General features: G+C 42.0%; 1 protein-coding gene across 2 annotated transcripts in view; it reads right to left on the reverse strand.

Annotated features, from left to right (window-relative positions):
* Positions 1 to 1,661: 1,661 nt before the first annotated feature.
* Pde6c (phosphodiesterase 6C) overlaps positions 1,662 to 13,704 on the reverse strand; it is a 61,165-nt gene continuing 49,122 nt past the window's right edge. Inside the window, exons 16-22 of one of the 2 annotated variants that reach the window (XM_008853089.2) lie at positions 11,225 to 11,325; positions 9,460 to 9,567; positions 9,308 to 9,371; positions 5,817 to 5,891; positions 5,643 to 5,726; positions 4,600 to 4,756; positions 1,662 to 1,787 (exon numbers count right to left, since the gene is read on the reverse strand). In XM_008853089.2, the coding sequence (XP_008851311.1) occupies positions 1,726 to 1,787; positions 4,600 to 4,756; positions 5,643 to 5,726; positions 5,817 to 5,891; positions 9,308 to 9,371; positions 9,460 to 9,567; positions 11,225 to 11,325 (651 nt within the window). In that variant the 3' untranslated portion in view covers positions 1,662 to 1,725. The remainder of the gene's footprint in view (positions 1,788 to 4,599; positions 4,757 to 5,642; positions 5,727 to 5,816; positions 5,892 to 9,307; positions 9,372 to 9,459; positions 9,568 to 11,224; positions 11,326 to 13,704) is intronic. The other variant, XM_008853091.2, reaches the window with a different exon arrangement.

Consider the following 13,704-nt stretch of genomic DNA (forward strand, 5'->3'; position numbering starts at 1 on the left):
TTTGGCTTAAAGAAAGCTAAAAGCTTTTTTCTCAATTTTATCTCCATAATGTACAATGTAAGCACAGACTTAATGACTTGCAATATCTGCACCTATTTATGGAGTTTGTTATGTATAAATTATGTTATATATAAATCAATTGTGTATGATCAAAGTATAGCTTACATATTCACCACCTTAGGTGTTTATTGTGCTTTATGGTAAGTACATCCAAATTCCTCTCTCCTAACTAGTTTGAAACATAGTGCGTTATTGTCAGTTACACCCACCCTGTTGTGCCATGGATTACCAGAACCTTTGTCTACCTAACATTAGCACCACATTTCATTGACCTCTGGCTACCCCTTCCCCTCAGTCTCTGGCAATGGCTCTTTTACTCTCAACTTGTATTTATAATATAATAAAAGTTTGTTTTATCTTTCATAGTCGTGATGCTCTGAGCTCTCTAAACTTCTTACATTGATTTCCCAATCAAATAATAATCACCATGCAAAATTTTATATTTAAAACATAATATTGTGTTCAACTGAATCAAATTGAAGTTCAGGTGCCAGTCATAATTATGTCTCTTCATTGTGGAAGACTTTGTAACTTAATTTATGCATGCACATAAGAGCAAATTTCAAACAGATACCATGAGAGGCAAAGGCTTTCCCCAGTTGGAAGCACATGACTTCATGAAGGGCTTGAGACATGATGGGACTGGAGATGATTACATTAAGTAAAATAAGCCAGGTACCACATGATCTTGCATATGTGGAACATAAAATAGGTGGTCTAGAGGAAACAGCAGGCAGAGATTACCAGAGGCCAAGGAAAGCAGATGGTCTTTTGAGTTGACCTGGTTTAGACATTGTCATTGGTGCCAGGAAACTAAGTTAGGATTTCCAGAAATCTCTTTAGTTCAGAAGCAGAAAACTTTAGGTTCAAGATCATCTAAGAGTCAGGTATGATAGTACAAACTATAATCCCAGCACTGAAACTGGAAGGTCACAAGTTCCAGGTCAGCCTGGATTTTGTAGCTATTCCCTGCCCTGTACCCACACACACACACACACATGGACTGGTGAGATGGCTCAGCAGTTAAAAGCAAGTACTACTCTTGCAGAAGACAAGTTCAATTCCCAGCACCCACATCAGGCTGCTCACAACTGCCTGCACCTCAGCTCCAAGGGAATCTGTTGCCCACTTCTGGCCTCCAGGGGCACCTGCACTCATAGACACAGATACACATAATTAAGAATAAAATAAATTTAAGAAGACAAAAATATATAAAGTTTGTGACTCGTTTTGGGATTGCTTTTTTTATTTAAAATAAATTGACATGAAAAATCGCCAGCTTTTGTTTTATTTTGTTCTTTGGTTGAACTTTATTTTGCTCTCAGGATATCCTGGTCAGCAGTAGATAATTCTGTTGCTAGTTGCTGGGTATCATCTCTGAAGATCCTTCTGCTGTGTTGTTACTTCATGGGTTGCTGGGCAGAATTTGATGAAGTTCTTTTGAATGGTTTTTGGTTTTTTTTGGTCTTTTTGGGACAGGGTCTCCCTGTAGCCCCAGCTGTCCTGGAACTCACTATGTAGACCAGGCTGGCCTTGAACTCACAGAGATCTGCGTGCCTCTGAATCCCAAGTGCTGGGATTAAAGGCATGTGCCACCACACCCGGCTGAATTTTTTTTTCTTAAAAACTATGATGATAGTTGAAATATAGACCAATTGGATTATATTATAACATTAAACATGTTTTAGACTTTTTGTCTTCGACTCCACGTCCTAAATCTGTAGCAGCTAGTAAAAGACCAGAAAACAATGTCATCAGGAGTCAGTGTAATACAACGCTTCTATTCTAAGATTCTCTAATATTTCTAATTTGTAATTAGCCCATGGCAAATACCAAGGGGTTGACTATTTAAAAACAAAATTTTACTCACTTTCGATTCACTTAAAAATAAAATTTGATAGCCTGGTGTAATGGTGCACACCTTTAATCCCAGCACTCATGAGGTGGAGGCAGGTGGATCTCTGTGAGGTCAGCGTGGTCTACATAGTGAGTTCCAGGCCAGCCAGGGCTACATTCTACTTTGAGACTGTCTCAAAAATGAAATCAAATAAAACTTGATAAGCAGTTAGGCAGTTAACATTTCAGCTTCTCAGTGAGACTATACCAACTGGAATCTGAGCTGGGTGCATGTAACCTGAAGTACTTTTAAATAGACCTATGTCCAGTACACTAATGAAATATCAGGCACCTCTTGAAGAACCTTACAATTTCTTTTTCATAATATTGGAGTAGAGAGAAAATTCAGGAGTACTAAGAAATCTCTTGTCAGGAACTCTACATTCTAACAAAGTATCTGACTTGGAGAATTATAGAAAGTGAGTAAATGCTTCTCAGGGCTGGCGAGATGGCTCAGTGGTTAAGAGCACTGGCTGCTCTTGCAGAGGATCTGGGTTTGATTCCCAGCATCCACATGGCAGCTAACAACTGTCTGTAACTCCGCTTCCAGGGGATCTGATGCCCTCTTCTGTCCGCAGGCATTGCACGACATGGGTGTACTTGCATACATGCATGCAATACATGCATACACATAAAAATAAAACTAAAAAAAAATTAAAATCTCTTGTCTTCCTGAAGGGCAAGTGAGATCTCCTGTTCCAAGTCCTCTACTAACAGGAAGACTCAAGCCCTTGGCTGGCTATAGGCTGAGCACTATCTGACAGCTGCCTGTTCTGACGGCTTCATCTGGTGCTTGGCTTTTGTTGCTCTCTGAACTACCTACAGTCATAGGTGTTTTAAAATTATTCTGTTTCACCAAGTGATTCCCACTTCAATATCTGGTTTGCTATCCTGTTTTCCTCCCCCTCCACCTCTGCTCACTTGGGTATGAGTCAGAACTCACTGTTTGAGGACTGGCACAGGCATCGTTCAGCAAAGTCTTCCTATGCCCAGTGCACACCCTGTGCTTTCTCTGAGGCTCACTGCTGGATTATCAAATATGTATCAATTGCTTAATGCTGAGCTCCATTTCTAGAGGTAAGAACTTGTCTTTTCCTCAAGGCCCATCCAACACAGGACCTTGTCCACAGCAGACACCCAGTAAATAGTGAATGGATAAAGAGCTGTTAGAAGCTTGTGTTTCTATTCTGTTGAAGGACATGCATGACCTTGTTAAGGTAAATATTATCACCCTCTGTAAATTGATTTAAATGCTACCAAACAGCACAGTTATCTAAAAGCATCTTCTTTCAAGGTGTTCTGCACAGAGATGATTTCTTTATCAAGAGGAATTGCTTACAAAACTTTTCTTAGAGTGCTAACCTTTCAAGACAAAAAATAGCATTTCAGGTTAGAGAGATAGCTCAGATGGAAAAATATTTGCCACTCAAGCATGAAGACCCAAGTTTCAACCCACATAAAAAAGCATGATGGCACATGTTCGTATTCCAAGTGCTGTGGAGGTGGCTACAGGCAGTGCCTGGGGCTTTCAGGTCAGCCAACCTATCCAAATAGGTGAGCCCCAGGCCAATGAGAGAACTTGTCTCAAAAAACAAGGTGCAAGGCCAGGTGTAGTGGCATACAACTTTAATCCCAGTGACTCATGTGCCACAGGCAGGCAGATCTCTGAGTTCAAAGCATAGTGAGTGCCAAGCCAGCTAGGACTACACAATGAGGCCCTGTCTCAAAACAAACCTCTAAACCTAAACCCAGGTGAGCGCTCCTGAGAAATGACACCTGAGGTTAACCTCAGGTACACACACACATACACACACGAGAACACACATGCATATGAGCACGCCCACATACACACACAGGAACATGATCAGGTGCACCTCACCCCCAAAATAGCATACCATTTTCTGCAATGCTGGGCATCAAAACTAGGACTTTGCACATGCTAAGCAAATGCTCTACCACTGAGCTACCACCCCAAGCAAGAATTCTACTTTTAAGATCATATTTCAGTTGATAGACCAGTAATTCATTCTAAGCATTTTAACAGGCTTTGTGAAGGCAAAGGTAAACCTAATGAGTGATTATAGGGGTAGGAATCTCAGGCCTGAAAAAAAAACCACCATGTAAAGAAATTTGGGGGACAAGCAAAGACTTGGTGTATCCTTCAAGTCACACCATTTGGTTGGCCAGCTTTTACTTTCCTTGGAGGACTTCTGTAAACTGTAAATCTGTAAAACCTCTTTTTATATAGAGAATATTAAGCTTAGAGTTTAAGCGAGTTGCCTAAAGTTTTATAGCTAATGCAGAATATCAGGTTTGCACTGTATTCTCGGCAATCCCCAAACCCAATGTTCTGCAGAAATGCCCAGGAGCCACCTGGTAGGAAAATGTTGGTGCCTAGCTCTAGCCTCTGCTTCACCTGGACCAGACAACTCCACCTGGAGTTATCCATAAGATCTTATAGGTGGGCAAAACAACCCTGAAAACCAGGAACTTCTTAACAACTTAACATCAGTGTGCATCAGCAAAGCACACTGTTTCTTTCCTGTTAGCATTTATTCTGTGCTTTTGTCATATAAAAACCAGAAATGAAATCAAAAAGTCTTCTGGCTACCTCACACACAGCAGATGCAGATGCCAGCTAACCTTTTCCATCCATGGCTCCGTCCCCCTGCTTTTCCACCTCCTCTTCCATCACCTTTACCTTCGCATCGTAGTCATCAGCCAGGGATTTCCATTCCACTCTGTTACTCTGAAGGCCGCTCAGCATGGGTGTGATTTCTTTGTGAAACCGTGAGAATTCCTGGAGAGAATTTTAGGTTAGAAGCCAATTAAATCACAGTTGCTTTTCAGTAGTTTTTATGTGCAAGAGAGGAGCTGTAAGGTGGGCAATGCTTGGAGCTACTGGGATGAACCTAAGTGCTCTGAGGGTTGGGAAAGGCTAGCGTTCTTTGCTGCCTGCCAGGTGGGACTGTGCAAGGCTGGCATGTAAGTTCTTGCATGTTTTATTCCACCCTGAATGAATCAGAGTCAATGCTCAAACACATGGAGAAACAATGATACCTTTAATGGTGTGCTGGATAGTTTCAGGTGTCACCTGGGAAGAGGGAAACTCAGTTGAGGAATTTGTTCTATGGATTGGCCTGTGGACATAACTGAGGCATTTTCTTGACTGTTGAGTGATGTGGAAGGCCCAGCCCACCGTCGGAGGTGCCAAGCATGGGCAGGTGGTCCTGGGTTGTATAAGAAAGCAGGCTGAGCATAGGCCAGAGGAGCAAGCCACTAAGCAGCATTCCTCTGGTCACTGCTTCAGTGCCTGCCTGCAAGTTCCTGTCCTGAGTTCCTGCCCTGGCTTCCCTCAAGGATGAGCTGTGATCAGGACATGGAAACCTAATGAACCCTTTCCTCCCCACATTGGTTTTGATTTAGATTGCAGCAATAGAAAACTAACTAGGACTAATCTTTCTCTGTTGGTGACGTCTTCATTTGGTTAGTTTTTGTTGTTGTTTTGTCTTTTAGCTAAGTTCTTGCTCTATAGCCCAGGTAGCCCTGAACTCTTCTTGATCTTCCTGCTTCCTGAGTGGAGGGATTACAGATATGCACCATCACATCTGGCTTACTCTAATTTTAGTCTGAAAGAAAAGTTCTCATCTAAATGATTAAATGGTTTATTCAAATAATTTGCTTACCTTATATACAAAAGTGCAAACGAAATCAATAAATCCAACTTGAAGTTTGGGGAGCTCATCTTTTTTGTTTCTGTCCATCATAGGCTACAAAGAGAAGCAAATACTTTTAAGATGCCTTCCCAAGATTTAGGGATGGTTTTCAATAAGTAGGGCATTTTCTGACAAGGTTTTTACAATAGGTTGCTGCTGCAGCACTGTTCTTTCCAGATCTCCTTGTTCCCAGAATTCATTTGCAACCAGAAGGGCTACCTGCAAAAGAGAAAGACATGGTTCACAATATCCACATCTTAAAAAATCATTTATGTATTTTTATTTTGTGTGTATTGGTGTTCTTCCTGCACATATGTCAGTGCATCTATGTATGCAATGCCTGTGGAGACTATAAAAGGGCATTGGATATCCTGGAATTGGAGTTACAAATGGCTGTTAGATGCCATGTGGTGCTGGGAACCAAACCCAGGTCCTCTCAAAGAGCAGTCAGTGCTCTTAACCATTGAGTCATCTCTCCAGCCCCAATATCCACTTCTTAACAGAGAACTTGCATTGTATTATCATAGGTGACATTTAAGGGTAGGATTTCCAGTCACCACTTGAGGTTCTGTCAAGCCATCTGCTCTGAAGTTATAAAAAGATGTCATTTACAGATCACTTTGAAATGAGAAAGGAGCTGTTCTTACTTCAGTGTTCTGGACTAACTCTAGGAGTGTGTGACTCCTATTTCGGCTGCTATTACTTCTCAGTAAAGATAGGGAACAGGAGGATGCTTAGTTCCACAGACCATAATGCTTCAAGTTCTAACACTGTGTAGGCCTCCTTCTCTGTCTGCTGTGATCACCCAGCTTACACTGTAGATGTGTGAACATATACCCAGGCTTGCTTGATTGCAGTGTGAGGATAATCAAAGGTTAATTAATACAATGGAAAAACCAATGTGCCATAGTTGATAAACATTTGTTAGCTGCTTCACATTGGCACATGATCCAGACTTTCCAAGGATAAGATGTGACATTTTTCTTAAGATGCTCAGTCATGAAAACAGTTGTGTACTGGATATGGTAAGTGCTGTGATACTAAGAGTCTAAATGTTATGGATGAAGGAGAGGGAAAGAGAGAGACATGTCATGATGGAGGGAGGCTGCATTTCTGTTGTGTCCTTAAGAGTAGTAGTTCTCTAGGTAGACAGGAAGGGAGGGCTATGTAAGGGATAAACACAATGTGTGAGGTGATGACATGGGTCAATGGGGAATGACCCCAGCAGTGTTGAACTGGGGACAGATAGCGACAGGCCTATGTACTGTTGGGAAGCGTGAACCTAGCTCTCTAGGTCGAAGCTTTTCATCTCTATTATGCAGTTATTTTTGTGTAAGATTTACGAGAAGAAAATAGGCTTCCTGTTTCTTTGTCAAGGCAGTTTCTTGTTATGCAGTCCGTGACAGAATGCCCTGGCTGCAGAAAGCTGCTTCATCAATCAGCTACTTCTCTTCTCCTGAGAGGACTGTTTGTTGAAACAGCCTGTTTCCCAAAACAGCTTGACTCCTTGGGCAGACGGTCCCAAGAAGTGCTCATAAACCCTCCGTCTCACAAGAAAAACCAGAGCAAACAGTACCAGGAAGAAGGGGGCCTTAAGGGGGCCATAAACATCTCAAGTACCCCTGATCTGTAGTCAGCCAGCCACAGCTATACCCTATATAAGCCCCAACGGCCCTCCCCTGGGGCAGCAGCCACTTCCAGCATGCGAGAAGCTCGCTGTCCCTTGCTGAGGTGTGTCAATAAATTCAGTCTTGTCTGAGGTCAGGCATTTTTCTCTCCTATTGTTCCCGAATTCTGCACCCCAAACCTAACAGCCCAGGCTAACCTTGAATGTGCAATCTTCCTGTCTCAGCATCCCAGGTCTTAAGATCACAGATGTGCCCCACCATACCCAGCTCAAAAATGTACTTCTTAAAAAATAAAAACAGTTGGAAAGTTTTCGCAATGGATTGCTGAGAAACGTTCTCAACCATGGGGCAGCCAGCAGATCTCTATAGATGATTCTGGCAATAGGTCAGAGGATGGAAGAAGACAGGAAGTCATTGATGAGGTAGATCAGCTAGAAGACCACCACCAGGCTTCCCATTAAAACCTGGATCTCTCTCTCTCTCTCTCTCTCTCTCTCTCTCTCTCTCTCTCTCTGTCTTGAGATGGTGTGTCATGTGTTCCAGGGTGACCTCAAACTGTGTAGTTGAGGATGATCTTGAACTTTTGATCCTCTACTCTTCACCTCTGGAATGACAGGATTACAGGTATGCACCAACGTGTTCAACTTATGTGGTGCTGGGGACTGAACCAAGGCTTTCTGCATGGTAGGCAAACATTCTACCAATTGAGATATATTCTTAGTCCCAGGTATCATCTTAATGGAGGCATAGTGGGGGCAACAGACAGAAAGGATTTTGAAATGGTTGATGAGCTCAAGGGGGGGACCCCTGGATTCTGGCTTAAGTGAGAACAGAGATAAAGAATACAGCAGGGAACTGGGGAGATGGCTGAGTGGGTGAAGAGCCTGCCAAGTAAGCATGAGGACGTGGGTTCAGATCCCCAGCACCCATATAAAAAGCTAGGAAATACCAGGAGCATCTGTAAGCCTGGGGCAGGGTATAGAGACAGGCAGATCCCTGAAGCTTGCTAGACTCCCAGCCTAGCCTACGTGGCAAGTTCCAGGTTCAGAGAAGAGACCTCGTCTCAAAAAATAAGGTGGAGAGTGTTTAAGGAAGACACACTAACCTTGACCTCAGGCCTCCACAGGCTCATGCATGAGTGTGTGCTCCTGCACATATGTGCGTGCGTGCGCGCGCGCACGCACACACACACACACACACACACACACACACTGGAAGCAAGAGCAGGCATGCTAAGGTGAATGTTTAGATTTGGGCTAAAGTGAATGTTTAGATTTGGATTTGGTGGTGATGAAATTCAGGGTATGTCACCTCAAAATATTTTAAGCTGCTGGAATTTGAGAAAGTTTCAGAAGCAGTTGCCACTTGCCCTGCCCTCAGTCTTCCTACCCTGAAGCAGGTTCTAAAACCTAGGAAAGCTTGCTTGAACTTTCCTTGAAGCTCATCTTGTGACCCTCACTCAAGAGGTGCCCCTCTTCTCTGGAGGGAAGGAGCCAGAGGTGCAGAGGCCAAGATCCTAGGTTCCCTGGGTTATCTCCACTGTCCAGTCATATTTCTCTGTGACCAGCCACACTTTCAACCCTTGTATGAAAATAAGTGAGGATAACTCTTGCTCGAGACCTTCACTTCCTTATGAAGTCTCCCAGGTCACATAGAACTTAAATACATGTACATGCTTTTCTCTTCTTAGGGTCTTTTACTCAACGTATTTCCCTCCCAACAATGACTTACAAAGACTTTGTCTTCAGATATTATCTATGCGGGGAGGTGATCCTGGCTTCTCTGCTGAAGGTTCAATAATATCACTAGATGTTATTGAATAAGGGGGAGTTTATCCTAGCCAATTAAAAAGAGAACAACTGGTCGACCAGTCCTTCACTCCCCTCATTCCCTGTGTGTAAACATCAGAAGAGGATTCTGAGGTTGCCAGAGATCACAGCACAGCCTTTCACATGGATTCAGGCAGCATCTGATGGGTGACAGGAGAGGAAATGTGGCTGGACTTGCCTGACTTTGGACCTCCCAGGGCTTAGTGATGGCAGACAAGTCACAAGCAGTCATCATCATGGCCCTTGGGAAGAAAAGAAAAATCAGCAAGCTAAAAAGAAATACAAAATATGCTGTTTTATAAACCAACAGATAACATTGTGATTGCTCACATGATAACCTCTTTTTTGGTTGGGTCAGCAGTTACATATTTGATGGCTTCTTCTTCGCTTTGCATCTGTTCACAGGCATCAACAATTTTTTGAAACACGGTTCTCTTCCTGGAAAAGATACAATTTTTCCATAGAAAATGATCTTAAATGTGTGCTGAATCCATGTTCCCACTCTGCAGTGGGCTGTCTACGTAGCAGGGACCAAGGGGCCAGGAGAAGGGAATGGAAGATAGTTGTTTGGCTCTGTGATAGAAAGGGCTGAAGGCAGAAAAAGTACAAACCACAAAGGGGTTTCAAAAGCCCATGAAAACTTGAATACAGTAAAAGTGACCATTCAAATGAGAAAAGAGATCATTGACATAAACACAAAGTCCACAGGTTGTAGCATCCCAGTGCACACCCAACAAAAACCTAGAACCCACAATATATGGATACTCAGTCTCATTGGTAATTGCATTGGTAATTGGGAAATACCATCTCATACTCAACGGGTTAGTAAATTAAAATCCAAATGTGCCCAGATTCAGAGTATTTTAGACATGGGATGAAAGGGGCTCTTGCATGCCACTCATAGAAGTGTAAACGGCAAAACTACTCAAGAGCCTGAGGCTTGATGGGGCACACACAGCACACATCACACCCCACTGCACTCCCATTTCTACATATGCTCTCACATATGTACAAGTGCATTCCGTGAAACGTAGGCAACAGTGGAAGAGGGGGTACAACTAGATGCCTGTGAGTAAAGGAGTGGGTCAGGGGATTACTATACACTCAACAGTTGAACACTGGACAATTGAAACACATTGAACTGGCTCTCTAGTTATTAGCAAGGGTGAATCTTTTCATTTAGCTATTTGTGTTTGTGTGGTGTTGTGTATATGTGTACTTGTTAGTGCAGGTGTGTGCACATGTACTGTTTAATAGTTAAATTTTTAAGAAAGATCAAAAAGGCAAATTTGACAGTGCCAAGTCACTGAATCTCTGGATCCTATGAACAGCTCCCCTCATTCTAATCAACATTCACCACGCAACTTTATGTTTCACTTAGAAGAAAATGGCTCTCTGCTCCGTGTAAGTCGGTTTTTGTGAGTTTGGCTGGTGTGTTAGAATCATCAAGACTGTTGAGACCCAAGACTCTCATAGGATCAAATTTCTGAGCTTGGAATACCACATACCAGATTCTGGGCCAGCACTCTACCTTCTACTGCTGAGCTGAGCTCTTGTCTCGACCAAAGAGCAACCTGGACCAGGGTGAATCCACTACGACATACAGCCACAGTGTACATTTTTTTGACATGTTTTCAGTGGCAAACATCACTGCATTTTCTTCTATTTGAGCTTCTTCAGATCGCAAAGTGTTTACCATGAAAGGCTTAGGCTTTCAAAATGCTTGAATCCAGTAAGTTCTCTGTGGGTCAACTATCTTGAGGATATTATAACTGATATTCCAAAAAAGAAAACAGATTTGTGAACACGCTTTTTAAAATTTTTAATTGTGTGTTCACACACATGTATGTATGCCACACATATGTATGTTATGGGCATATGTATGTGGATGCCTCAGAGGCCCAAAGGGGCATCAGATTCCCTGAAGCTAGAGTTGCCACGCCTTGGTTCCCTGCAAGATCAGCAAGTGCGCTTAACTGCTGAGCCACGGCTTCAGCCTAGTAAGCAGGCCTTTTAACTTCAAAGCAATAGCTAATTCATGGAGGGCAGCACCAGATGGGGCCCAAGGGCGCTGCGACGCCCTTCACGTACTTACTTGAAATGCAGTGCCAGGTCAGTTGCTATTATTGCAACCTCAAACAAATGAATCACTGTTTCAAACTGCCTCTTACTGAGGTTCTGGAAGATGTTTAAACTCTGTAAGACGAACAATCACAAGAAAATACAATCATTAATTTGCCTTTTGTTCAGAAAACCAACCAACCAAACTACGCTTAGTGAGATGCTAATCTAGGCCTTTCAGTGCTTTTCAATTTCTGGTTTTTATTTTAGCTTGAGGCTTAAGTAAACCCCTCTACTCTACTTGAGTAAGGTCATTTAAACTCTACAAATAGGTTTAGCTAGTCCATGGCCACATTTTTTAGAATAAATAAGTGTTCTCTTTCATGACTGTCAGAAAATATATCAATAAAATAAAACTTACTTCTATCAATTGAGACACATTAATAAAGAATTTCTGGGAGACGTCTGATTCAATTGAGACACGTTAATAAAGAATTTCTGGGAGATGTCTGATTGTTAGTTGTGTGACTTTATATATTAGATAATTTTAGGTGCTCATTGAGACCATTTGTCTTTCAGAAACTACACACTACACTAATACTCATGTATATAGGAAAAAATAATGAACTCTTCCCATGTTATCCTTAAAATGTTTTCTTACAATAGTATTTTACAAAGACTTAGCTAGATCTTTCTTCAGGGTTTTTCATTAATAATCTATTTGCATAAGAATCAGTTTCATTTCTTCATTTTCTAGAAAACCAGAATATACAACTTGGATATTTAAAAGCCATGGTCTTCTGAGTAGACCATTTTAGTAATGCAGGTCAGAGGACAGATGTGTAATGGCATTGCCAAATGAAGGCAACAGAAAAAAAATAGGAAAATTCCACAGGAAAGAAAGAACACCAGTCTGGGGCCCTGTATGGAAATGGAGGGAACAGAATGCAGAAAGGGATACTGAACTGAATACTAAATTATGAGCGCAAATGATGAGCTTTTACTCCCTATAGCTTCTAAGTGCTTTATGAATGCCCTTAATCTCCCTATCATCAGCCACAGCACAAAGGTGAAACAGCTTGCTTAGGGTAAACCAGTCAGAACAGGGCAGAGCTGGTACCTGAACCAATGCGGCCTGCCTGCACATCTGCTCCTTTGTTTTTACCCCACAATTCCTTTAGGCAAAGAGCTCAGGGTCAAGTTCCAGCCCTACTACTTGGTAGTTGTGCATCCTGGGCACAGCCCTTAACATATGCATTTGTTTTCTCATTTAAGGATAACAGTCCTGTTAACTGCCTGGTACTTAGTCTATGCTCAATAAAGATCTGTGCAAGGTGGATTCCTGTGGAGAAATAACTGGGAAATCATTCAAAAACAGCATGAAAGGCCTTTAGAAAAAAACCATATGGAAACCTACCACTATAGAAGTTAAAGTATATACATATACATTATTTAAAAAAGATTAAAAGGAATTATCCTATAACAGGAGGTTAGTGCCTCTACTAAACACCATAGGCTTACAAAGTAAAAGCTCAGTTCCAGGAATGAACTCCCTCTTTTACAGTTATTGACCAGGCATCCTATAGACCTTCAAATAATACTGGCCATTGCCCCTGCTCTTGGTTACCTACTAGAATTTCATGGTAAGACCCTATTGCTGGAGTCACTACAAACATGAACTGTAGGACAAACAAGGGAAATCAAGTCATCTCTACTGTCTAGCTTTCATGGTGCTGGAAGATGCTATTCAAGCTACCCGAAGAGAAAATTTAGCACAACCATTACCCAGCTGTGAATCCTGCAAGCCACAACAACTGGCCTGGAAGATATGCCTACTTGTGCAATAGTGGCATGAATATCATAGGGGTAACTAACTACTCTATAATTGGGTTTAAGTTCTGCTTCATAAGATGAAGCCCATACCTGGCATTGCTATCAGGCATAGGAGCCTGAGGCTAGACAGCCCACAGATTAAGGGAGAAAGGCTAATGCAACTATTCTGCCACATAGATATAATATTAAACTGATTTCTAATTATTTATTTTTATGCCCATAGATTAATGCATCTCTCAACTTTCAGCAGAGAAGATTCATTATACATCAGATAATGATTAATACAGAGAACCGCAGTTGGCCAATGTGTAGAGAATAAGAGGCTAGAGACTGGTTATCCTTGAATAGGACACCCATGTCAAACCTCTGCCTCCCAAAGCTCAGGGATCATTTCAGAAGAGGGTGTAGGAATATTGTAAGAGCCAGATCCTTGGTGGATGACCACAAGGAAACAGAGTTTTCCAGACAGCTGTTCAGTTCACAGCAATGCTGACAACATGGACAAGTCCCACATAAGCTCAAGCCAGACAAAATCCCAACACAGACTTAGAGAAGTTCTGGGTAAAAAAAACCCAACCCTATTTAAAGAACTAACTACTGGCAACTGGTGACTGTTGGGAAAGAGAGAATCAATCTCATTTAAAGGTGAAATTCTTAGTAGGTTGACTCTATAGGCATATA

This window comes from Nannospalax galili, unplaced genomic scaffold, assembly GCF_000622305.1.
Source record: "Nannospalax galili isolate Female #2095 unplaced genomic scaffold, S.galili_v1.0 scaffold1027, whole genome shotgun sequence".
In the NCBI taxonomy this organism is placed as follows: Eukaryota; Metazoa; Chordata; class Mammalia; order Rodentia; family Spalacidae; genus Nannospalax; species Nannospalax galili.